Genomic DNA, 24,370 nt, shown 5'->3' with positions numbered 1-24,370 from the left:
TACCCCTTCCTTGGCATGGAACTCCCCACTTTCCAGGACCCCAATTCCCACCCCCCAAAAATGTAGTGCCAGCTCTGGCCAGCAGAGGGTGCCGCCCACCTGTGCAATCTTTGCCATTCCAGTGCAGCCGGCCCTGGCCTGCGGGGCAGGTACACTGGTAGCTGCCTGGAGTGTTGATGCAGCCAAAGCGGCAGCCTCCCCGGTTGATGCTGCACTCATCCACATCTGGGGGAAGGAGGAGGGAGACACCAACAATGGTGGGGGAGTAGGAGCCAGGGAGTGGGCAGTGAGTGAGGACCTTTGGTGAGAGTTCCAGGCACTCCAAGATGACTACTGGCTTGAGAAAAGCTCAAGCCTAGGATCTCCTTCCTTTATCTCTGTCCCCAAAGAACGATTGAGAAGCGGCCAAGCTGACAAGCTTTGTAAAGCCTGCCATTCCTTTTTGCCACTGGGGCTGTATTTGAGAGTTCAGGATGGGAGTGGGAGTCAAGAAGCAGCGTTGGGATGGGAGATAGAAATTTTGGAGGTAGGATGCTGTTCCCTGATCTCCTAGTCTCCCGGTTGTCTTAATTTCTCCCATTTATCATGATGGATGCAGACATGGCACATGCACCTGGGGATTGCCCAGAGCCAACGAGCCAAATCAGGAACTCATTCAACTGAAGGGTGTGGAGGTGAGAGGGGACAGGTGGCTGAGGGTCTAAACTTGCTGGCTTACCCCCACAGTGGGTGACACCATATAGCAGGTAGCCATGATGGCAGAGGCACTGGAAACTTCCTGGTGTGTTGACACATACGTGGTCACAGGTTCGATCAAAGGAACACTCGTCTATATCTGGAAGAATAAGGATTCAAGCCACTGAATCTGTCTTGGGGCATTTGACCCTGCAGTCCCTTGCTCAGGTGAAGGACCCAAATGAGGGGCCTTGGCCCTCCCTCATGGCCCAGCCCTAAGATCAGTGATTTAGCAATGCCTACCCATCCCCTGTGCCCCCTCCACTTGTAGTCTTTGGAGTCAGGAACTGTGAGATCTGGTACCTGTGGATCAGGGTCACCACATGTGGTTAGGCAGGTTGGATCCTGCCAAGGATTTGAAGTGGGGTGAAATCCATCCCTCCTTGCCAAAAGCAAGGTAGAGTTGGTCATCAAGAGGAAGGGGTACATTTGCTAATTTGCAGCATGACACTGCCCATGGAGGCTCTCCACAGTGTCTATTGACTTCCCCAGACTCTGGCCCTCTGGCCTCCTTGAAGCTCTCCTAGCCCCAGAACCTCTCCTAAGGCTTTCCCCTTGGCCCAAGTCTGCTCACCCTGGCAGTTCCTCTCATTGATGAGAAGCTTATAGCCCTTCTTGCAGCTGCATTCAAAGCTGCCCACTGTGTTGCGGCAAATGTGGTCACAGCCCCCGTTGTTCAAGCGGCACTCATCTATGTCTGGGAAGGCAGGACAAAGTAGAGAGAACCAAAGGTGATACCACAGGCTGGGGACAGATGAGGAGACAACATCCCTCCCTCCCTCACAGAGACTGAGAAAATCAAGCAGAGCTCTGGGCCTGCCCTTCTGACTCCTCTCTCACTCTCTGGTCTGTTTCTTCCCTGCTCATGGAATCTGTGGCCATTAGGACCAGTTTCTTTCCTGGAAATGAGCCCTCCCAGAAGGGGACAGATAGGAAGCAGAGTCAGGCCTTCAAGGACTGCCTGGAGTAGGAAGCAGGATGGCATTTGAACTACAGGGCTAATTTCTGTCCCTCACTCTGTGTGGATGGCACTTCCACAAAAGGCTGGTGGATAAGGCTTATATCTTCCCTGTTCCTGACCCCTGCCTAGCATAAGAGCCCCGGGCAGTGGGCAACAGGGCAATGGTGGGGGGGGGGGGGCACAGAGAGGTGGAGATTCAAAGTGAGCCCCTCAGAGAGGAGGAGCTAGGAGAGAGCCGGCAGGAGGACCTCCAGGAGAGCCAGTGAGGCTGGGTAGCTGATGGGGGAGGGGCAGGGGCCAGGCAGGGGGCTGGACTGGGAGGTCTGGAGAGGCTCAGGCCTGAGGCGGCTTTCAGCACTAGGAAGGGAAGGGGGGGGGGCGGGCAGTGAGCAGCTTCCTTCCTGAGGTCAAGTTCCCCAAGCTGGTGGCAGACAGGACCCAGGCTATTCACCCTTACTTGGGGGAGGGGGCAGAGAGGGCAGTCTTCCACTTCACTCTTAGCATACCTGTCAACAGTCCTTCCCAGCAGGAAACCTCTCAACTCTGGCTGTCTGACCTGCTGCCCCAGCCCTCCCCGTCTCCCCATCCTTTCTGCCAGCTGTTGGGCCAAAAGACACAAAGAAGGAGCTCAGTCCTCTTTCCAGTCCTCCTTGTGACCAGGGGACACAGACCTGATGAATCATTATTTTCAGTATGGCTACTCTTCCTTTTTCCTCCCCCACTCCACCTTTCTCCCAGACCTGGCTAATTAAAAGGAGGGGAAATAGGATGGACAACATGGGAAATTATACCATAATGATAACTATCATTTGTCAGGTACTGTTCTAAGTACTTAATATATAATCTTTATATAACTGATCTAATCCTTACAACAAGCGCCATTATTATAGTGGAACTGAGGCACAAAGACACTAAGTAACTTGCCCAGGATTGCAGAGCTGGGATCTGAACCCAGGTAACCAGTCTCCAGCCTCAGTGCTTCCACTGCTACCCTATTCTCCCTCTGACCAGTATAGCCTTCCCAGTGGGAAGGTCTGGGGAATGTGGGTTATGAAGGTTATGGAACACATCTGTGACCTTGTACACACATAGCCAGGGCTCAAATATCCTTCTAGATCCAGGGACAAATGAGAATAACATGTTCATTAACCAAGAGGGCTAGGGACCCAGAGCGGGATAGAAATGAGAGTAAGGAAAACAAGGTAGGGTGTGGGCAGCGGGCAGTAAAGGACTGGCTGGACTTTTGTGCCCCTTGAACTGAACTGGGAAAGGTGCACAAGAGACAAGCCTTAGCCATGCTCCCAGTTCTTTCTAATCAGGATAGCCTCCAGGGGGTTGAGGAGGTCCTATAATAGGTACTAGATCTCTGATCCCAGCCTCAGCCCCCTCACCCCTATGCTCTGGTCCTCTGAGAGCCCTTACCTTTGCACGTCTTCCTGTCTGGCTGCAGCATGAAGCCCACAGGGCAGCTGCAGTGGACACCCGTCGCTGCATCGTGGCACTTACTGTCACAGCCCCCATTGTTGACAGCACAGGTCTCTGTTTAGGAGGGAGGTGGGGGATGGTAATGGGGTTATTGGCTTGGAGGAGTCCCAAACTTAAGGGTAGTAGAGAGTGCAGAGGCCTGAGGGAAGGCCTGAGCTGCCTCCCTGTGCTTTAGAAGGAGCACTCAGTGAAGGCTCCCAGCCCCCTTCCTCCCATGGCTCCCAGCCCCCAGCCCCTCACAAGTGCAGCCAAGCAGTCCACTTCCCTGCCCCCTACTTGATTGAAACAAGGTGGACAGCAGTGAGGCAGGTACAAGCCAGAGCTGTCAGGCAGGAATGTGCTGAGGGGGTGGAGGAGGTGGAGAGGGGAGGGTGCAGGGAGGGATGGGAGCTAAGTAAGGGTGGTTCTCAGCCGCCAGGGAACAAGAAGGGACAGATAAAAGTTTCCTCCTCTTTCCAGTGACTATCTCTGTGGTGGTTGGCGGGAGGGGGGTGGGGGGGGTGGTTCATAGTGGGGCAATCTTGGGAAGAGTGAACCTAGTGATTCTGGAGACAGCTGAGGGATTGCCCAGCTGTCTTAAAAAAAGATCCCAGTTCCAGGCCTGACTGCTCATCCTCAGAGGAGAGGCACATATTTGGTCATTTCCCAGCCCCTCCCCAGCTACCTCCCAACACCTCCCAAACCTTCCTTTTAGTTCCAGATGGAGATAAGCTGGCTGTTCTGTTGTTGTTTTTCTTTCCTAATGGGGAGAGATTGTCTAGGTAGGGGAGGGGGCCAAAAGAGAAGAAGAATTCGGAGGAGGAGGCAGGGTGTAAGAAAGTAGATGAAAGAGTTAGAGAACCTCAGAGCTAGGTCTCTTCTATTGCCCCCTCTTGACTGGTAAGACTCCTTTGCTGAGGGGTCAGAATAGAGGGAGTATGGATAGGTCACTCTCCCTATTTTCTGCATTCTGCAGGACATAAACAAGTTTAAACTGCAGCTCAGGAGAATGAGTTGAGCCCAGGGAAAAACCATCAGTTCAAATAGTGCAAGACCCCTCCCCCTTCAGGGACTCTGGAGGATGTGTGGGCCATCCTCTGGGGGCCCTAGAATTCTCCCATTGGAAAGACAGAATCCCAAACCCTCTCCTGGGGAAGAAAGGAGAGTGGTTCTCCAAATCTGGGGAACTGAATGAGAAAAGCACCAGAGAACTATCATCTTCTTAAATCTTTGACTCCTAAAACTCAGGTCCAACCCTTGTCACCAAGGAGACCACCAAAGCAAGGGTTCCAGAAGAAGCCCAACCCTGCCTGTGGGTCCCTGGTCATGCCCCAGTTATTCAAATGCCCAGGTCTGGGAGCAGCCACAGTGGGATTTCTTGTGTGCCACTTACACCTTAGTCTCCTGAAGTTCCCCAAGACCATGGGAGAAACCTGGGAGGGAATGTTGAGTTCAGGCTCCAAGCCTAGCCATTCCCCTCAAGAGTGCTCTTAGTAGAAGGAGAGGTGCCCCAAAGCCCTGGAGCAAGGAGAGGGGAACAGATCCTGTGCTAAGACTAGGTAGGTTCTGAGGGATCCAAGGTGAGGAGCAGCAGAGCTGGCACAACACACATCTCAGGTCAGACGAGGAAGCTGGGTACAGCTGCCCTCCCCTGCAGGGCAGCATTAGCCAGGGCAGGGTTGAGGCGGCAGGATGGCACAGCCTCAACCCTTTGCTCTTCAGGTCGCAGTATGAAACCACAGTTTAATCTGTGCTGATTCTGTGCCAGGCACTTACTAGATGCTCTGCACACACTGTCTCAATCATCTCAGCAACCCCAAAGGAGAAAACTCTTATTCTCCCTGTCTACAGAAGAGTAAACTAAGGATCAGAGAAGAAAGTAGCTTGCTTGAGGTCATATGGTTAGAAAGTGGCAGAGGCAGGATTCAAACTCAGGTCAGTCTGAATTCAGATGTCATGCTTGTACCCATTATGGTGGGACAGAATGGCGAGTGATGCTGGGGCTGTGAGCTGGTGTGGGGGGAACCCAAGGAAGCAGCCTCAAGGAGGGATGGCATCTAACTCTATCCCACCCCTAACTCAGCCACCTAGTGGGCACAACGGGTAAGATGGAGCTGCTGGGTTTTTTTGCTGTGTAGAAGGCAGAGAGAAGGGAGGGGCAGATGGCTGGGAACAGGTGAGGTGTTAGAAGGTGGGTGAGGGAGAAGGTGGGAGGAGGAGAGAGCAGGAGAGGAGGACAGTGACAGGAACAAAGAAAGACAAAACCAACACGAAGGCTCCTGGGCCAGCTCTTGGGGACTCAGGTTTCCTGTCACCCAATGGGCCCAGTACCGAGACTGCAGGGGAGCCCTGCTAATAGGCTAGAGTCCAGTCAGGCTGGGCCCAGTGGGCATGCGGTTAGTGGGAGCCCCAGCGGGTTAGCCCTTCCCCTAGCAAGCCAGTGAGAGCAAGCGGAGAGAGCAGACATATTTACCATTAGAAACGGCCTGAGGGGGGATGTGCTGCTCTAGCCGCCTTTCCCCTGTTTGACATTGTAAAAAAGCTGTTTAGATGCTGGGCAGCAGCCACTGTGGCCCACTGTGCCCCAGCCCCCTCCCCACCCTCCTCCTCCACCCTGTAGACCCAAACCACTAGCCCCAAATGATGAGCCCTGAGACTCCTATGCTTCATTCCCCAGCCTTGTCCTGCCTGGTATCCTCAAAGAAGCCAGGCTCCCACCAGGTGACTGATGGGAAACAGTCTCAGAGAGGGGCAGTCATGGGCCCAGTACCACACAGCATGCCAAAGGCAGAGCTGGGATGCAATCTCATATCTTACAAGCTGCCAAATCCCGAAGGGGCCCACCCTTTCTGCTTAACTGTACTGCCCTCTCAGTCTCCCCACTAAATCTGAATGTCTTGGTGGCCCCAAACAATGATGTTTCCTCCTACCAGGGCTGGGGAGAAACATGAGATCAGGGCAAGGCAAAATAAGTTCTGTTGGAGAAGAGGGAGAGGAACTCGGGAAGGACATAGCCATGAACCCTAGGACCTCCTCCTTTGCTCTCTTCTGCCTCACTTGGCCATGGTCCAGAAGACAGAATGGGTCTTGCATTAGAGAAGAGCTCAAGCTTACAAGGGGCTATTTTCAAAATCAGCCATGCTCAGGACGATCTGAACAGGGGGACACCAGAGGGGGATCTGGCCCCACATTCATGGGTCCCGAGCTCTGTCCTGACACATGCAGCTTTTCTTTGGGGACTGCATGCAGTTTCTTTTGGGAGACTCTGGGGATGTGTGAGTGTGTCCAGGGGATGGTGGAGGGTTTAGGAAGCAGAAGATTTAGGCTTAGGAGGAAAAAGATGAAAGGAGCTGGAACAAACCAGCCAGGAGAAGGTGACAGGAGGACCTAAAAATGTTCTAGGGACTTTGAAGAGTTAGTTCAGAGGGAAACGTGTAGCAGGAGGGGGTTTAATTAAAGAAGTTTAGAACTGTGTGTACAAGTCTCTGAAGCAGGTACTTGAAGGACCCCTTTAAAAAAAAATTTTTTTTTAATGTTTGTTTATTCTTGAGAGAGACAGACAGACAGAGACAGAGCATAAGTGGGGGAGGGGCAGAGTGAGAAAGGGAAACAGAATCTGAAGCAGGCTCCAGGCTCTGAGCTGTCAGCACAGAGCCCGATGCAGGGCTCAAACCCATGAACCGTGAGATCATGACCTGAGCTGAAGTCAGATGCTTAACTGACTGAGCCACCCAGGCACCCCTTTGAAAGACCCTTTTAGCAGCAGCATCTGCTCCCCTGTTCTCATGTCTGGGGGTTAAGGCAGTGCTGTCTACAGAGATGGGCCAGGTCTCTGGAGTGAGATGGGGACACTCATCTCACAGAACCAGTTCGGTTCTGAAGGTGAATATCATGTCTGTAACAAATACACAGAGTGACTGTGTTCACACCTCCTCACCCTCAGCATGTTGTAGCCCATGAGATGAATGGCATCTGTTGGTGCCCACAGACCAAACTTGCCCTTGCCTGGCTCAAGACACAGCCCTTCTCCCTGCCCAAACTCTTCTCTTTCACCTCCCACTTCTCCAAAGGGACACCCTGTCCCTGTTGTGTTTCTCAGCACTCTGTGAGCACACAGTAATCGGCCTTCACAAAAGACCTAAAGGCATAAGGCATTAGGAATTAAACGTCAGGAACTACGGAATTAAGCTCATTTCTGGTACCTGAAAGTATGTGAGGGAAGGCCTAGGAATTCAGGAAAAGGGATCCAGGTGTTAAGAAGGCCCTGGAGCAGGGCAATAGGAATGGAAGGCTGGAGCTGGTGGGGAAGTGAAGGGCTACAGGCAGAGGTGAGAGAGTACCACCGAGATGTGGAGGAAATAGGAGGAAATGAGGGCTAGGGTAAGGGCAGTGGACAGGGGGACACAGCACAGACAGGAAGAAGAAACCTGGAGTCAGGAAACCCCATTTGTCAGTTCCGGGATGGTTGTTCCAGGAGAGAACACTCTCTGCCACCCTCAGTTCCAGAGTGGGGACAGTGGGCTGTGACAGCTCCCATCTTACCACACTAGTCAACCAGGGCCTTTGGTCAGGCTTTCCCAGCTGCATTGCCCCAGCTCTCCTCCCCTTCTCGGGCACAGCCTTGGTCAACAAGCACCTCTGCTAATTAGTCCCAGTTTGACAACACTTTCTCCTGGATAAAGAGGATGGTGGGGCTCCAGGGGTGGGGCAGGAGAACTAATGGGTCAGGGAGGAGAAGAGGGTGAGCCCTGCGATCTCTCAGAGTCATCCCTCACTAGACCTGGCCTCGTCTGGGTCTTCAGTACACTCACCAGTCATTCTGTGCCCAGCACCTGGGTGCCATGCGTTCCCCCTCCCCTGGTTCCCAACCCCCACTCCCAGCACAGGTGGCCTTGAGTTCACCAGCCTCACCCACCGATGCACGTCTTCCCGTCGGTATGGAGCACAAACTTGACATGGCAGCCGCACCGGGGACCCTGCTCTGTGTCATCGCACGTGTGCTGGCAGCCACCATTACCATAGTTGCATGTCACTGTGCAGAGAGGGCAGGAGGCCTGTCAGCTTGCTTTTCCTTGGGTGCCACATATCTGGAGACTGACTCTCATATCTAGTTGCCTCTCCCATGCTCCCTTTTCCTCCCACCTCTTGCTGCTGAGTCCCTACACCCTTCCTCTTCGTTGCTTCTTCTCCCCAACGACCATCCCAATTATCTCACGTTTACAGTCCCGTTGGTTCTTGGTGAGTTCGAAGCCAGGGCGGCATTCACAGGCAATACCCCCTTTGGGTGTCTCCCGGCAAATGTGAGCACAGCCATGGTTCTTGTTCATGCAATTCATTCCTTCTAAAAAGCAAGAGGAGGGAGGTGAGTGCTCTATATCCCTGAATGCCTAGTGGAAGAGGAACTAGTCGGGTAGCTGGGGCCTAGGAAATTGAGAGAATCCACTGGGGCTGCAACACAGACAGGAGACACCAGTCCCTGTCCTGCGCAGAGCTGGGTGCTAATGAGCCATTCTCAGTGATGTATAGGTATTGATACCCAGCCCTCCAAAACCCTGCACGAGCACCCTCTCCTGGAGACAACAAAAAAGTAGTGTCTAATAGTTACATACTAGTGGATTTAGGAAGGACTCAGAAAAATAAAAAACATCTCTTGGGGCATCTGGCTGGCCCACTCAGTGGAGCATGTGACTCTTGATCTTGGGGTTGTGAGTTAGAGCTCCACATTGGGCTCTTTGCTGTCAGCATGGAGCCTGCTTCGGATCCTCTGTCCCCCCCCCTGTCCCTACCCCTCTTGTGTGTGCATTCTCTCTCTCTCTCCCTCTCTCCCTCTCTCTCCCTCTCTCCCTCTCTCTCCCTCTCTCCCTCTCTCCCTCCCTCCCTCTCTCCCCCTCCCTCCCTCTCAGAAATAAACATTTTAAACTGTTAAAAAAACTTACGGGGTGCCTGGGTGGCTCAGTTGGTTAAGCATCTGACTTCAGCTCAGGTTATGATCTCATAGTTCATGGGTTCAAGCCCTATGTCGGGCTCTGTGCTCACAGTTCAGAGCCTGCAGCCTGCTTCAGAGTCTATGTCTCCCTCTCTCTTTGCCCCTCCCCCACTTGCACTCTGTCTGTCTGTCTCTCTCTCTCTCAAAAATAAATGAACATTAAAAGAAAACTCTAAAAAACTCAAAAAAATAAAAGTAAAATCTTTAAAACAAACAAACATGATTTCTCCTCAAAGAGCTTTCAGTCAAACTGGGAAGAAGATAACAATGTGAGTGGGAAGAAATTGGTACAGATTTTTTACTATAGAAATTACTATAAGATTTGCTTTAAAGTAAACTCTGTGCCCAATGTGGGGCTCCAACTCATGACCCGTGATCAAGAATCACATGCTCTACCAACTGAGCCAGCCAAGCACCCCTAATTACTATAATATTTTATTCAACAAATATTTATTAAGCTCCCACTGCACGCAGAGCAGTGTATTAGGTTCCGGAGATACAAAGATAAATTAGACATAGTCCCTGCCCTCAGGGATGTCATAGTCAGTGTTGTGGGGGGGAGGCTGCATCACAGAAATAGACAACAGTATTCCACTATTCTTGCCTCACCCTCCCTATCCAATTCAAGGAATAAGGCATTAGTGAGCCCATCAGATAACAGCAGCTTAGAGCCCAGCCATCTATACTTAGGCACGACATCCACCTTGGGTCTGACACAGAGGATGCCCCATAGTAACCTCAATCCCACACTGATCCCAACCCCACATGGATTCCCCCAGATTTTGCTCCAGCACAACATCTGTCTATGGAGCCCTTAGGATGTGATGGGTTGAGGGACAAGAGAAGAAGGAGCTAGTGGGGTTGAGAATAGAGGATGAGACCCAGGGGGTCCTGAGGGAAAGCTCCCCAGAAGGTAGAGAGAAGCCTGGGAGTGCAGGGGTGGGACCTCTCAGGTCATGGGCTGACCTTCTGGCCGCTGGATGCAGGTGTGCTGGTTGTCGCTGAGGAAGAAGCCCTCCCGGCAGTGGCACTCATAGCTGCCCATCATGTTGACACAGCTCTGCTGACAGCCACCATTGCCCTCGGCACACTCGTCCACATCTGTGTAGGATAGGTGGTTGGTGAGGCCATGGGGTGCAGGCCAGGCTCCAGAGTATGCCCCGAGACTTCAGCACCAAGGGCTGAAACAGTCTTAAGAATCTAGCACACACTTCCCGACTCTAATTCAGCACCCAGCCTCAGGCCAGCAAGTTCTCACCCACTCATCAGCTAATATTTCACTGTTTTTGAAGAGGCCACCCAAAGAGGGCAGAGCTGGGGAGCTAAACAGGTGGAGAGGGGACATTTAAACCTGGCTCACTTAGGTGAAGACTTGCCTCCCTTTCACTCACTTGTCGGAATTGGGTGTGAAGCCAGGGGAAATCAGGAAAGGAGCCAGGGTAAGAGGCACAGAGGTGAAAATAAAGATGGAGACTGGTCAGGAAGAGAAATGGGCAGTTGGTGGCAGCCAGGGAATGAGAGAACCTGGGATCTGTTCTAAGTGCAGGGAGAACTATGGCCATGGTGCTGAGGTCTGAGGGGCAACAATGGGTAAAGGCAGCAAGCCTCAACTCCTCGCAGGGCAGGGACCATTTTTGTGGACAGGCTACGGCCCCATCCTTCCTCTCCTCCCTCCCCATGCCTGGGCTTGCTGCCATAGTCCCTAGCCTTTCTCCTATTTTGGTTTAACAAAACAGTCTGGTAGCTTGGCGAGGAGGGATGGGAGGAGAGCTGCCAGGCCACACCCTAATCACCACCCCAAATCACCACCCTCAGGTCCCAGAGCTAAGCTTATTTGGGGGCTCTCACTTGAATGCCTTGACTCCCTCTCTGTGCTACCTACTGCCCTCCCAAATCCATAGCCCCTCTCTGTCTTCCTTGGCCCAGGAGGCATCAGGGAGATTGGTCTCCAAACAGAGGAGCTGGAATTAGAGCTCCTGAGGCCCTCAACTGCTCCTCTCTTCCCATCCTCTCTGTTGATCCCTGAAACCCTGTCCTTTCCCCCATCTGGCCAAGGGCAGAGGGGCACGGATCCAGCAGGTTCCTGCCTGAGAGGTATACTTTCCTTTGCCTTATTCTTGTCCCTTCCCCCCGTCACTACACCCCTGATTTCTCCCCATCCGTCTTCCACTGTGGCCCATCCTACATTCCATCCTTCCATATGCTCCCTTCTAATCCAACCTTATGACTTTGCTGCTCTAGCCAAGTTCTTTCCTCCAATTCTCAGTGGAGAAACAGACCTGGGGCATGGATGACTTAGGGTTCCCCTAAAAGCCAAAGGAAGAGTTGAGGCTTTGAACCCCAACCCTGGGGGTAGGGTTAGGTAGACCTCTGCTCCCTCTGACCCTTTCCATACCTACTCATTCTCTTATCCCTCTGGCTAGTTTCCCCCCAAACACAGGGAAATAAGACTTGGTGAGAATCAGGGGCCTAGTAAGGTCAAAGGCAACCAAACACCAGAAGCTGATGTTTCCGGTCCTGCAGGAAACTCTCTGTCCTGGTCAAAGTGTCACAGCTTCTCTTTCCAAAGGAGTCCCCAAAGAGGCCCTCACAAATAACTGGGCGGAAAAGTGAGGTCCTTCCCGGTAGCTACAGTGGTGGGAGAGGTGGCCAGGGCTGGGGGGGAAGGGTCCAGCAGGAATCAGGATGTAAAGGCCCGGGTTGGGAGTAGAAGCATGTAAGCCTGGTCCAAAGATGGAATGTGACTGGGTTTAGAGGCAGCTCTGTAGCAAGGAGGCTCTCAGACTAATAGAACGTCAGATAATTCACTGGTTTGGTCAGTTGGGGAGGCAGCCTAGCTGCTTTTCTGGGCATCATTCCTCTTACTTCTCTTCCTTTCCTGGTCTTCTAGTCTTCCAGTCTCCTATTTTTGTTCTGAGAGCAGAGAGGAAGAATTTGGAAAAGGACCCCTGGCTTCACATCTCAATTCCTGTTCTGCTATGGGCTTCAGTTTTTCTGCTTGGGGAAGAATCTGACATGGTCCCAGTAATTTTCCAAAAAGATGTGAGACCAAAGTTGAGTTTAGTGCCCTAGAGATTCTCCTATCTCTGCTCCAGCCCCTGGGATAAAGATCAGGTCAGATTGAGGCCTAAGAAGTGAGGAGAGGGTGAACCTGGAGATTGCAGGATGAGCTGGGAGAAAACCAGCCTCAAGGGCCAGAGGCTTCCCAGGGCCAGGGAAGAAGCATCATCATCATCACCATCATCATCATCATCATCAACAACAACATTCCTCCCATGTATTGAACACCTACTCTGCTAAGGATTGTACAGGGCTCTTTATACATGTTGTCTCATGGTGATTCACCCAACAGCCTTTGAGTGGGATATTACCATCCTCATTTTAGAGATAAGGAAACTGAGGTTCCCAGAGATTTAGTTGATTTGCCTAAGGCCCCACAGATAGTAAGCAGGAGAGCAAGGATCTGGTGCAGCCAAATCACCTTCCACCATGCTCTGCTCTATATGGCTAAACCCACTATTGTCATCTTCTGACCCTTGCCCTGGGAGCACTTGCTAGCACCATCTCCTCTGCTGTTTTTCATCCAGCAGCAGGATTATTTCATCCTCAGTGCCCCATCTCAAAGGGGAGACTGACCTTGTTCTCTATTTTGTGAGAATGCCACTTTCTGATCACCTTCCTCTTCTTGCCTGGGAACTGGGAAGGGCTGAAAACACCTCCTCCCCCACAAGACAGCCCCTGCCCACATCTCCTCTCCCTTGCTCACCCAGACAGTTGTGTCCATCATGTGCCAGGTGGAATCCATCATAGCAGGTGCATCGGTAATTTCCAGGGATGTTGACACAGTCATGCACACAACCTGCATTATCTTCTCGTTCACACTCATCCACATCTGTGAGCAAAGAGGATCTGAGGCAGCTGGACATGCCTCCCACTGTCCACCCCTGTGTTCAGCTTTGTGGTGGTTATGTATGTGTGTGTGTGTATAACCTTCTCTGTGTGTGTTTACATAATTACTTTCATAGCCTGCAAACCATTTTGCATTTTACTATTGTTTATCTAAACTTAAGTCATAAACATTTTCACGTCTCCCCCCGGTCTTTCTAATTACCACTGTACATGGTTGCAGAATATTCCACTGTGTTGCCAAATCATAATTCATTAATCTATTCTCTATTGTTAGATCCCTTCCATTTATTTTACTATTGTAAATAATGCATTAAAGGACATCTCCTGTGTGTTATTTTCTTTGAATTTCCCTTGAGTAGGTTCCCAAGAATAAAATTTCTGGGTCAAAGGGTATAAATACTTTTTAAATTTCCTGCTGGTGTGACAAAATCACTTTTCAATTCATAGTGTCACCAAGAATTAACTAGTGTACCTTGTTCGCTAAAGTGTTACCAACACTGAAGGTCGTAAATTTATTTATTTATTTAAAAAAAAAATTTTTTTTTCAACATTTTTTATTTATTTTTGGGACAGAGAGAGACAGAGCATGAACGGGGGAGGGGCAGAGAGAGAGGGAGACACAGAATCGGAAACAGGCTCCAGGCTCCGAGCCATCAGCCCAGAGCCCGACGCGGGGCTTGAACTCACGGACCGCGAGATCGTGACCTGGCTGAAGTCGGACGCTTAACCGACTGCGCCACCCAGGCGCCCCGAAGGTCATAAATTTAAAATAACATCTCAAGACTGCTTTAATTTGCATTGCTTTAATTATGAGGGGGGAAGAATGTGTTTGTTTATGGTATGAAATTCCCTGGGGGTAAACTGTTCTCATCCTGTGGGTATGGTGTAAGGGTCTAAAGATGGAGGTTCCAATGTCAGGGAGCCTCAGGCCTCAGTCCTGTGATCCTGATTCCCGCCCCCCGGCCAAGCTGTGACGCTGTGAACTATTCCCAGCAGAACCTCAGCTAGGCTATATGGTGCCTTTGAGCAAATGAGAAAATGATGCCCTCTCTGGGAAAAAAGTAGCTGGCCAAGCCCCTTCTCCATGCCCGCAGGGACTGCAGGCCTTACTGTCCTGCACAGTGTGGCTAACTCTGGGCAGTGGCACCCATTTCCACACTCAAGCAGGCCCCCCCCCCTTCTCCAGGCATCCTCCCCGCCTCACCTTTGCAGTGTTTACCATCCCCTGTGTAGCCAGACTTGCAGATGCACTTGTACGACCGTGGGGTGTTCTGGCAGATAGCATCAATGTGGCAGTTGTCGGTCCCCTCCACACATTCGTCCACATCTGGCAGGGGCAGAGGAGGCACTTGAGACCCTCTGTCAGTGCATTCCAAGGGGTGTCTTGAAGGTGGTTCCCTAAGGGCAAAATCCCTTCTCCTCTAATGTAGAGACAGTGACCCCTCCAGAAGCAGGTGCTCTTCCACACCCTTCTGATTTCAGAGTGGGCTGACTCTGTAATTTCAGGAATTCAGAAAGAGCCCCCACTCCCCTCAAAAATACTTAATCCACAATGACAGCTAAAATTCCATCATTTGAAACACTTCTCTTTGATTGAAAAACAAACAAAAAACCCTTGGACTGGGTAGCACACTTACCTTGACTAGAAATGTTCAACTTAGCATGAATTAGTTTACCTCACTTCGGAGCAGGCTTAGAGGGAGGGGGAAGAGAAGAGGCATGGGGACAGTGGCCTCTGGAAAAGTGGCAGGGTCCAGCGGCCCTTGGTAATTGAGGGAGGAAGAAAGGAAGGAGAAGGGGCCACCTGAGAAATCCTCATCTGCCTCACAATTCTGCTTGAGACCAGGCCTGCTCCCACTTGCCCATCGTTGTGCGAAGAATCTTGAGAGGAAAGAAGTTCCATCCTGGAAGATTTCCCTCAGACCCTGTGCTGTCAACCGCAGAGGGACTGGGACCTGGCAGGGGCTGGTATCAGCAATCTGAAACCTGATAAGTGGAGCCCTTGTGACTGTCCAGTTGACTCAGGCTCATCAGTCTGCCTCCCTGAACTCTTCCCTCTAACCCAAGGTGTTCCTCTTGCTCCTGGCTCTCACTCTGGCACAAGGTGCTACTCTACTCACAGAGCTATGTTCAAGGAAGAAGCAGCCAAGATCTAGCAAAAAAGAGGATGGTTCTGAAGGGACCTAGGAAAGAGAATCATTGATTGTCTTTGAGCAAAAGATTCCAACTTCTGAGGCAATATTTTGGTGTACATAAAGCTGAGCTAAAATATGGCTAAATGTTGCATTCAGTTGACAATGTTTTATAGGGTGTTTTTATGAAAGGTACTATACTGAAGGCCATGGAGGCTCAGCAGTGACTCGGCCCAGCCAAAAGGAGAGACAAATAAGTAATATGAAGCAGGGTGTGGTTGAGTGCCCCAAAGACATTAGAGAAAAGAGGAGGGGGTCCTCAACCCTGGCTACACATCATCAGAGTAAACTCCCTAGGAGATGCCCAGCACCATCCCCAGAGGTTCTGGTCAACTAGTCCTCAGTATTTTTCTAAAGCTCCCCAGGTGAGTCCAATGTGCAGCCAGGCCTGACCACCTCTATTAAAAGGAAGATCAGAGGAGGAAGAGATTACTTCTAGCTGTGAACTGGGAAACCCAAGTGTATAAGTAGCAATGTGCAAATAAAGAAATGGGATTTGAAATCAAGACAGTGCATGGGGTGCCTGAGTGACTCAGTTGGTTAAGCATCCTACTTCAGCTCAGGTCATGATCTGATGGTTTGTGGGTTGGAGCCCTGTGTTGGGCTCTGTGCTGACAGCTCAGAGCCTAGACCCTGCTTCAGATTCTGTGTCTTCCTCTCTCTCTCTGCTCTCCCCCACTCGTGCTCTGTCTCTGTTTCTTAAAAGTGAGTAAATGTAAAAAAAAAATTTTTAAAGAAATCAAGACAGTGTAGAATTGCCTGGCTTTTGTTAAAATGCAGATTCTCAGGCCTTACCACCAAGCTATGGAATCCAAATCCTTAAGGTGCTTGATTTATTTTTACTGAACCTGAATGAGTGAGTGGAGTAACTGCTCTCAATTTATAGACACCCATGAGCCCTAGCTTGAAACAGTTAATTGTCTTCTGTTTTCGTATTTCGAGAAGTACTTCAGGGGCAAGGACTGAGGCTTCCTGAGGCTAAGAAGAGAACTGGAATTTGGAAGAGTGCCCCCAAACACCCTGCCTCAAATCTTCTGAGCTTCTATTCAGCTCTGCAATCTACCTTCCAACTCTCTTCGACTGCTCTGCAGTCAGCCGTGCTGGGTGATTCTAACTGCCGTAACTCACACTCTTCACCTCATTCAGGCTCTGTAGTCACGGTGTCTGCCTACTGGCCCACCCTGGGAACTCATGGGAAACACCCTGGGAAAGAACAGAGAAGGGGGGCATGAAGACTAGTTCATAAGAGAGGGCAAGAAGGAGCTCTGTAGAAAGTAAGAGCCTGCATGGAGTATCAGTTGGTTCAACTGATGGAGAAAAAATGGTACCAAGAAATGTACTCTCATAAATAGAGCCTAAGCTCTGGAACCAGTCAATCTCAGATTCAAATCCAGCTCTACCTCTCTAGGGAGGCTTTTCTGATTCTCTTATTTCTTTCTCTTCAAAATGGGGATAATACTGCTCATGAGAGTCTGCGAATAGTTGATAAGCTAATTTGTGTAAAGTACCTAATAACATGGCTGGTAAATAATATGTTCCCAATGTAGAGAAGCTGGTTCTGACAACAGATACCCTAGGACTGTGCTGTCTATATGATGGTAGCCATGAGGCACATATGGCTACTTAAATTAATTTAAAATTCTGTTTATCAGTTGCATTAGGCCAAATGCTCAATAGCCATATGTGGCTAGTGGCCGCCATCAGTGGACAGCACTTCCAACATCACAGGAAGTCCTATTGGAGCACTGCTCTCAGAATTAAGAAGGGGTACTCTTATGCCCGGGGGGATCAAAAAACTTCCTGAGAAGTGGGATTCAAGTAGAGTTTTGGAGGTTGGATAAACATTTGACAGAAGAAAGAGATTTCAAATGTGGCTAAATGTATGAAGAAAGACAAGGCACCCAGAGGTCCTGTCTTTATTGTCTCTCCCTGCATTTATACACACCCTCCATGGTGGGGAAAGTTTGGTGTGTTTTTTTTTTTTTTTTTTTAACTAATTCCAATGTTTGAATTGGAGGCTTGGTTTATATATTCTTATTGGGTCCCTGGAGGAGGGGGGACTGGATGATTGATCGCCCCCTCCTTGTGGTGACCCTTGTAAGTCTTCGAGGCTGGCATGGGGCACTGGACAATCCCAGTGGCTAATAATCATCCTGTCTGTCCTGCTTTGAGCCATCTTCTGTTCTTGCCATCTCTTCCCCAGCAGCCAGCAGGGCAGTTTGGAACCCCATCTAGAAGCTCTCCCTCTGGGGCCATCTCAGAGGTACATGCCTATCTCTGAATCCCTGGGTGCTTCGCTGGAGTCTGCACCAGGCTCTCTGGGCTCTCAGTTCTTTCCTTTGCCTCCTGTTCCCTGCTAACTAGTACCAGAGTGCCCCCGGTGCTGATGGCAGCAAACCCAGGCTTCCTGGTAATGCCTTTAGACTCTTCCAGCACCTGGGCTTCTCCCACCATCCTACCCACAACCTCATCTCCCTGCTCAGAGTGCTTCTCCTTCTCCAGCAAAGAGTCTCTGCTCTGGAAGACTTTATCTCCTACCTACTCCCCCTACAACATCTAAGCCTTCTGCCCCCATCCAAGCATTCACACACATCTCCTTCTTCACATTGGATATGCAGTCCTCCCTTTTCTAGCCATTCTGTTCCCAGCTTCCCAAATCTGGCTCAAAATGGTCTTCCCCAAAGCCCTTCCTGGTAAGCCCTATTCCTAAAGAGTTTCAGGTCCAAGAGGACTCCGTTTGCCTCGGCTCACTTGCTGCCATTGCTAAGTTGCTCTGCTAATGCTGAATGCCGTCTCGTCTGGCATGTTCAACTTTCCTCACTTGGCTGGTTATTCACTGAGGACAGGACCCTTCAACCATTTGAATGGAATCTTTTGAAGCAGTTCAGGCCTAAAATAGAGCTCTGAAATAGGGCCCCAAATTATATCCAGTGTCTCCTCCTTTTGCCAGTCCATTCTTTCAGAGCTCCCTTCACCACATCTGCCCACCCACGATTTGTCCATGAAGGGAATCCCTTCAATACCCATGGGAATAGTCTCATTTCAGCTCTGAGGGTGCAAGTATTTTCTACCGACCTGACAAACAATCGATGCTAGTTGGACATGGATTGGTTTAGACTGGTGATTCCCGACCCTGGCTACACACTGGGATTCCCTGGGGGCCTTTTTAAAAATGTGGATATCTAGGCACTCTTCTAGACCAGCTGCATCTGGATTTCCAGGGTGAGGCTGGGCTGCTGTCTGTCTTCCTTTCCCAACTCAGATAATGTGAACAGATCATTTGCCTGACCTGGGAAGACACTGGGCGCAGCAAGATGACAGAGTGTTTGAGAAAAGGGTTTCTGGAGTGATACTGTGTCAGTTCAAATGCCAGTTCTACCAGTGTCTGTGTGGTCCTGGGCCAGCTTCTGAACTTCCCTGCTCCTTTCTCTGTAAATGGGAATCATAATGATAGTGCCTCCTCATGGGGCTGCCATGAACATCAAATTAGTTAATACTAATCAAGTATTTAGCGCTGCAGCACAGGCATATAGTAAGTGCTCAAAAAGGTCCGCCATTTTTATTCCCTCTCTCCAACTTTCTCCTCAGTATCATTTCTGAACCCATCTCTGCTCCTCCCTTCCCCTTATCGGAGCCCCATTTCAGGCCTGGTGTGGGGAAATGCGGCACCGAGAGAGCATGTGATGGTACAGGGAACTTTGGAGAGACACAGCCCTGAAGGTACCTTCTCCACCACCTGCCCCACCCATGCTGGAAGCTGCCCAAGATGGAGGATGAAGTATATAAGAGGCCAGTTTTAACCAAAAAGCTGCTCTCCACAATCCTTTGTGATTGCTATCCATTTGTGCTTTTACCACCACCCCAGGTATGGGGCTGGATCAAAAGCTGAATTGGGGGAGAGTGGCAGCTGCAGAGATACTACAGATAAGACCTCCCTGCCTCACCCTCTCCTGGCATGAATGCATGGGTCTGTAACTGCAACAGCTTTCCCCAGCACCATCTGACATTTCTTCTGGATTTGCTTCAGCACCTAGCAGAAGGCTCCATAAACTCTGCTCAGTATGGGGAGGACGGGTGGGATATGGGGGTGGCGTACAAAGGAGGAGAGGGCAGACCAGAAAGGGTGGATTATTTGAACATAGGCAATCCTAAAATTCTCTTCTGAGGATGGGGAAGTATACCCCAAAAGGAAAGCAGGAGGACCCTCAAGGAAACACTTCATCTACTTCAAAATTTGGCCCAAGTCCAGCTCAAGAATAACAACAAATGGAAATGAGCAGAATGCAGGCTGCAGATAAGCAGACACCCCTAGGGAAAACCTACCCACCTTTACATTACTACAGTAGTTACCCTACCATTCACAGCAGCTGGGGGTAGTGTGGGCAGATTGGCTGGGCCCAGTGAGAAGGTCCAAAGCAGCCTGCCTGGGGTCCTAATGTGCCCACCTGACTGACATCCTTCTTGCCCAGGCCAGGTTGGCCCAGGGTATTTGGGCTTAGTGCAGGCTCTCTGATCTCCTGACCAATCACTTGTGATACCCTTGCATGCTGCCTTGTACCATTATTTAACTTTTATTTAGTTCACATGTATTACCTTCCTCCTGAAGCCTTCCTGAGGCTGTGGCTTCCGAATCTTTGAAAGCCACATGGCTGCTAGAAGGGAGTTGAACATATTCATTCAGCCACTCAACAAATAATTATTGCGCATTTGCAACATGCCAAACACTGTGCCAGGAGCTGGGCATCCAGCTGTGAACAAGACAGAGTAATATACTTGAGGCATTCAGTAAATATTTGTAAAACAGATGGGTGGATGTATCGGCGGATAGATGGATGGATTGGTGGGGAAGTGGATGAGGTCCATATTTGTGGCATCTTCTCTGTTCTATGTTACTACAAGGAAAAAGCTTTTTATCTTCCTGTGACTACTCCCCCTACTGTTCTAGGTGGAGAGCAGTCCTAGGAAATTTATATTAAATTAAGGGTAAGGGGATAGGAAACTCAGAGAAAGGAAGATACTCACTTAAAGGCATCCATTTGGTGATGCAGAGGCCAGAAGAGACTGGGACCAATGAATCCAGGGTATAGGAATAGGATCCATAGGCTCTCAGGGTCTTCAGATAGTATCTGGAGCTGCTCTGGTGTCTCTTCAGAACATCCTTATTCAATAGATGTTCTCCAGCCTCAGTGTTAACTAGCTCTTGATGACAGGGCACCAGGGTCTACTTGAGACCAGCATACTATTACTGCTCCTGGTTAGTTCTCTTAAACTTTCCTCCATGTTAAGTAACATCCAAAGCAGAACCACCTTTGGCCATGACACCCTAACCTGCAGCCTGCACACACATACCTGTATGTGTGTACATGTACCCTACCTCTAGATCAAAAGGGCAACTCGGGAAACCGGTGGAGCCTGGCTTCCTAGCTGTGGCTTCTCAGGCTGTCTTCCCAATTCGGAACTGGGTGGAGCCTCTGTGACCTCAACTGGAGCCTGGGCCCATCCTCAGCCTGGGCAAAGTGTAGGCAGGGACAAAGAAGGCCTGGAGAGAGTCCAGGAAATCATACAAATGACCCCAAGGAGAGGAGACAGAGCACTTTCTTCTTTTTATGAAAAAAAAAAAAAAAAAAAAAAAAAGTAGGCTTCCTCTTATATAAGCTTAGCCTACTCAGCTGAAGAGCCAGGAAAAGAACTTGGTGCCTGGTGACTGGAGGAGAGTGGGGCTGACCTGAGAGCCTTATCACCATCAAGAGGCCTTGATGAGTTTCTCTCTGAAGTGCCTACCACCTTATCCCTAAACTAGCTCCTTGCTCATCTGAATGTACCCCACATGGACAATAATTTTCTCCTTTTCAGTGTGGACAGATGAAACCAACCCTGAGTCAGAGGCCTTCAGAGGCTGGGTTGGTAGGGGATCCTAGGGGGAGGGAGGAAAGAATAGAACACTGGAGAGACGGGGGCAGGGAGGCAGGTGGTGGGCAAAGGCAGGTTCCAGTTTCATGATTTATCAGTCTGATCTCTTTAAACTGATGGAGAAAATAACGTAAACAACGATGATGTCAGGTGATGCATAATTAGGTGTGCAGAACTTTCACATACGTTATTTCACGTGGTCCTCAAATGGTCCCGTCTCTCAATACATAGATGGGGAACAAGCCCAGAGAGGGAAAGAGCAAACAGCTTGTGCAGAGCCAGACCCTGGGTTTTCTGACTCCTCATTCAGCACTTGCTCACTACGTGCTATTATCTATAAACACCTGAGGGAGTAATCCATGCCTTAGTCATTGTGTCCCCCCCACCCCCCAACCCTGCCCCAACTCAGCACATGGTTCAGCATGAAGCAAGCATCTGATACATAACCATGGAATGGCCTGGAACTGACATCTGGATGTTCCTGGTAGGAAATCAGCAGTAGGCATGTGGGTGCCCGGAGGCTTTGGGCATGGGGGTAGCTGGAGGGAGGGCAGGGCTGAGTGGTGGGCAAGGAAGGAGGGCAGTGCAGTATGGTAGGCACAGACAGATGTGCAATGAGGAAGGGGTGGGCAGTGCGGCAGAGGGCAGGTGTCTCCTGCCCTTGGATTCACTATGCTGGGCCAAGCAGCTGGTTAGAAACAAAAACAAACACCAGGGATACAGGTTCCTGCTGTTAACAGCTTCAAACCGCCAGAGGAAAACTCCAAATAAATATAATTAGAAACTTGTAAAAACGTCCTCTCTGTAAACTTGCTCCCCAGGGTCTAGCCTTTAAGCTCCCCCTTTCTTCCAGTCCCCCTGCCCCCCATGTCCACATATCCCAACACTCTACCCTCACCCAGGGACTCCTTAGATCTGTTTCCTTATTCTGGATCTTCCCTCCAGCCTAGCAGCTCCTACCCAGGTTTTCCCTCAGCTTGTCACCATCAGTGACCAGATGTGGATAGCCCCTAGCTTGGGGCTCCAAAATCCAAACCCCACAGCTCTCTAGGGCTATGGTTACAGCCACAGGGAAACCATAGGTTAAGAGTGAGGGCCACAGTGCCCTATTTAGGAGTCATCTTTTTACCTATAGGGCCGAATCAGTGCATCCAATGGCAACTACAAAACAGTGCCTTGGTCTGAAAAGGGGAGAGTTGTCGAGGCTGGAGCAAAGTACAGAGGGCTAGTGTTGGAGCTGAGAATCTATGATGTAGGACCAAGGACTGGGGCCTAGGGGCCTTGCCCAGATAGTATTCAGTTCCCAGAATACAGACATTTCAGCTCCACTTTCCAATGTTGTTACACGCACGCTCAAACACACATTTGTTTTGTAGGGGCTGTTTTGAGGGGGAAATACTCTACTTAAAGACAGAGAGCTATCAGGTACTTGTGGCCCCAGGAAACTGAGGTGGAGCAAGAAGGGAGGAGTAGCCAAGTGACAGACTCAGGCAGGGAACAGTAGAGTAGGGTCCAGGGAAAAGAGGGCCTGAGTGTCAGGTGAGAAGCCTGCAGAGGCCTGGCTGCAGGACCAAGGCTTGCTATAGTGTCTTCTGCCTTCAGCAGGAAGGATCTCAATGAGATATGCAGAATCTCAGAGCTGAAAAGGACCCTACTGATACTGTAGCCCATTTTACAAGTGAGGAAGAGAATTCTGGTTATTTCCTCAAAGGCCCCAGTCCTCAGGCTCTGCATCTACCAAAACCCACTGGCACCAAATGCCCCAGCACATGCCATTTGGAGCTGGCAGTACGTGGCATGGCAGGAGAATGGCCAGTCTGGTGACAGAGGGGCCAACGGGGGAGAGGGGAGGGTCTATGCCCCCTCTTAGCCCAGGTGACTGTTTCCTGTACCCCTCAAACATCCCTGGGTTGGCAATTGTATCACTTTTGCCCCAAGGACCAGCAGTCCCTGCTTCCAGACTCCTGTCTCATAACTGAGCCTGAAGAAGCTGTCCCCAGGTCTGGGCCTCTTGCGGGCACTGCCAGCCTCAGAGCAGCTCTGCAGTTTCCAGCCCTGACAGGGACTCTTTCTTACAAGTGGTCATGTGCTAGGGGTACGGGACGTCAAAGGAGGCCCACACCCTGACACGCGGGGACCAGAATCGGGAGCAGGGACTGGGGTGAGTTCCGGCAGCGAGCCCCTCCACCTCCATCTTCTCAAGAGGGTCTGAAGCCATCCGTTCCCTTCCCCCACCCTCAATCCAAGGCACTGGACCAAGCCATTCCTCTTCTTTACTTCTCCAACGAAAACAAAACGCACACTGCCCCGCTTCCTTTTTCCTCTCACTGGAGCACTGCGCGCGCGCGCGCGCACACACACACACACACACACACACACGCACGCGCGCGCACACACACACACACACACACACACACACACACACACACACACTGAGTCATGCACACGCACGCTCGCACGCCCCAGTGAACGCACACCTCACATTCCCAAACTCACACCCAGGGCCAGCTCCTTTTACAACAGGTCCCAGCCGCTCACATCTCAAACCGGTTCTCATGCTCTCAGATTCCTGAAGGTTTCCGAAAACAATCTCATTTAGGGGTTGCTGATAACTTTCTTCTTTCTCTGCCTGTAGTAATTCTGGCCTCCGTGTCTTCTGTTCCCCTCTCTCATTCCACCCTGCAGACACTCCAGGAGATGAGGGGGAAGAAGTAGAGAAGTTCTTCCCTGGCCCCAGCCTTTCCCCACCACCCTGGGGGACATGTCACTGAGAGAGGAAAGGTCAAAGGGATTCCTGAGGAATTTCTAAGTAGTCCACCCCCCCTTCTCCACCCTTCTGGAAAAATGGGAGTAGGGGAGGAAGACAGGCTTAGAAGCAACTGATTGAAGATCAGGCTCCAAGAGTGGGGACTGACTCTCTCGCTCTCCCCAGTATGGCCTGGATGGGGCACGGGCAATAGCCGCTGCCGACGGGGCCACCCTCACCCGCTGACACGGTTATGGTTTTCATTTCATATTTTGGAGGGAGGGGCTAGGAGGAACAGTCCCCTCACTGTAAGAGCTGGCCACAGGAGCCTAGGGAAGCGGGGAGGAGAGGAAACAGCCACATTAAAGAGGAAGAGAGGGGTGGGGGAAAGAAAGAGAGAGACACACATACTCCCAGACAGAGACCCGGAGAGACGTACAGAGACAGAGAGACACTGTTTGCTGCCA

The 24,370-nt window shown here is 50.6% G+C and overlaps 1 protein-coding gene across 7 annotated transcripts in view; it reads right to left on the bottom strand.

Annotated features, from left to right (window-relative positions):
* SCUBE3 (signal peptide, CUB domain and EGF like domain containing 3) overlaps positions 1 to 24,370 on the bottom strand; it is a 38,735-nt gene that overhangs the window by 10,769 nt on the left and 3,596 nt on the right. For 6 of the 7 annotated variants that reach the window (XM_086706657.1, XM_086706652.1, XM_086706653.1 and 3 more), the window contains exons 2-11: positions 14,260 to 14,382; positions 12,913 to 13,038; positions 10,113 to 10,247; positions 8,376 to 8,501; positions 8,076 to 8,192; positions 5,634 to 5,681; positions 3,119 to 3,235; positions 1,310 to 1,432; positions 719 to 835; positions 100 to 225 (exon numbers count right to left, since the gene is read on the bottom strand). In XM_086706657.1, the coding sequence (XP_086562783.1) occupies positions 100 to 225; positions 719 to 835; positions 1,310 to 1,432; positions 3,119 to 3,235; positions 5,634 to 5,681; positions 8,076 to 8,192; positions 8,376 to 8,501; positions 10,113 to 10,247; positions 12,913 to 13,038; positions 14,260 to 14,382 (1,158 nt within the window). The remainder of the gene's footprint in view (positions 1 to 99; positions 226 to 718; positions 836 to 1,309; positions 1,433 to 3,118; positions 3,236 to 5,633; positions 5,682 to 8,075; positions 8,193 to 8,375; positions 8,502 to 10,112; positions 10,248 to 12,912; positions 13,039 to 14,259; positions 14,383 to 24,370) is intronic. The other variant, XM_025925292.2, reaches the window with a different exon arrangement.

The sequence above is a fragment of the Puma concolor genome, chromosome B2 (assembly GCF_028749965.1).
Source record: "Puma concolor isolate L17-30 chromosome B2, mPumCon1.1.hap2, whole genome shotgun sequence".
NCBI classification, from domain to species: Eukaryota; Metazoa; Chordata; class Mammalia; order Carnivora; family Felidae; genus Puma; species Puma concolor.
Note: the sequence above shows the minus strand (reverse complement) of the source record. Positions and strands in the feature narration are given on the sequence as shown.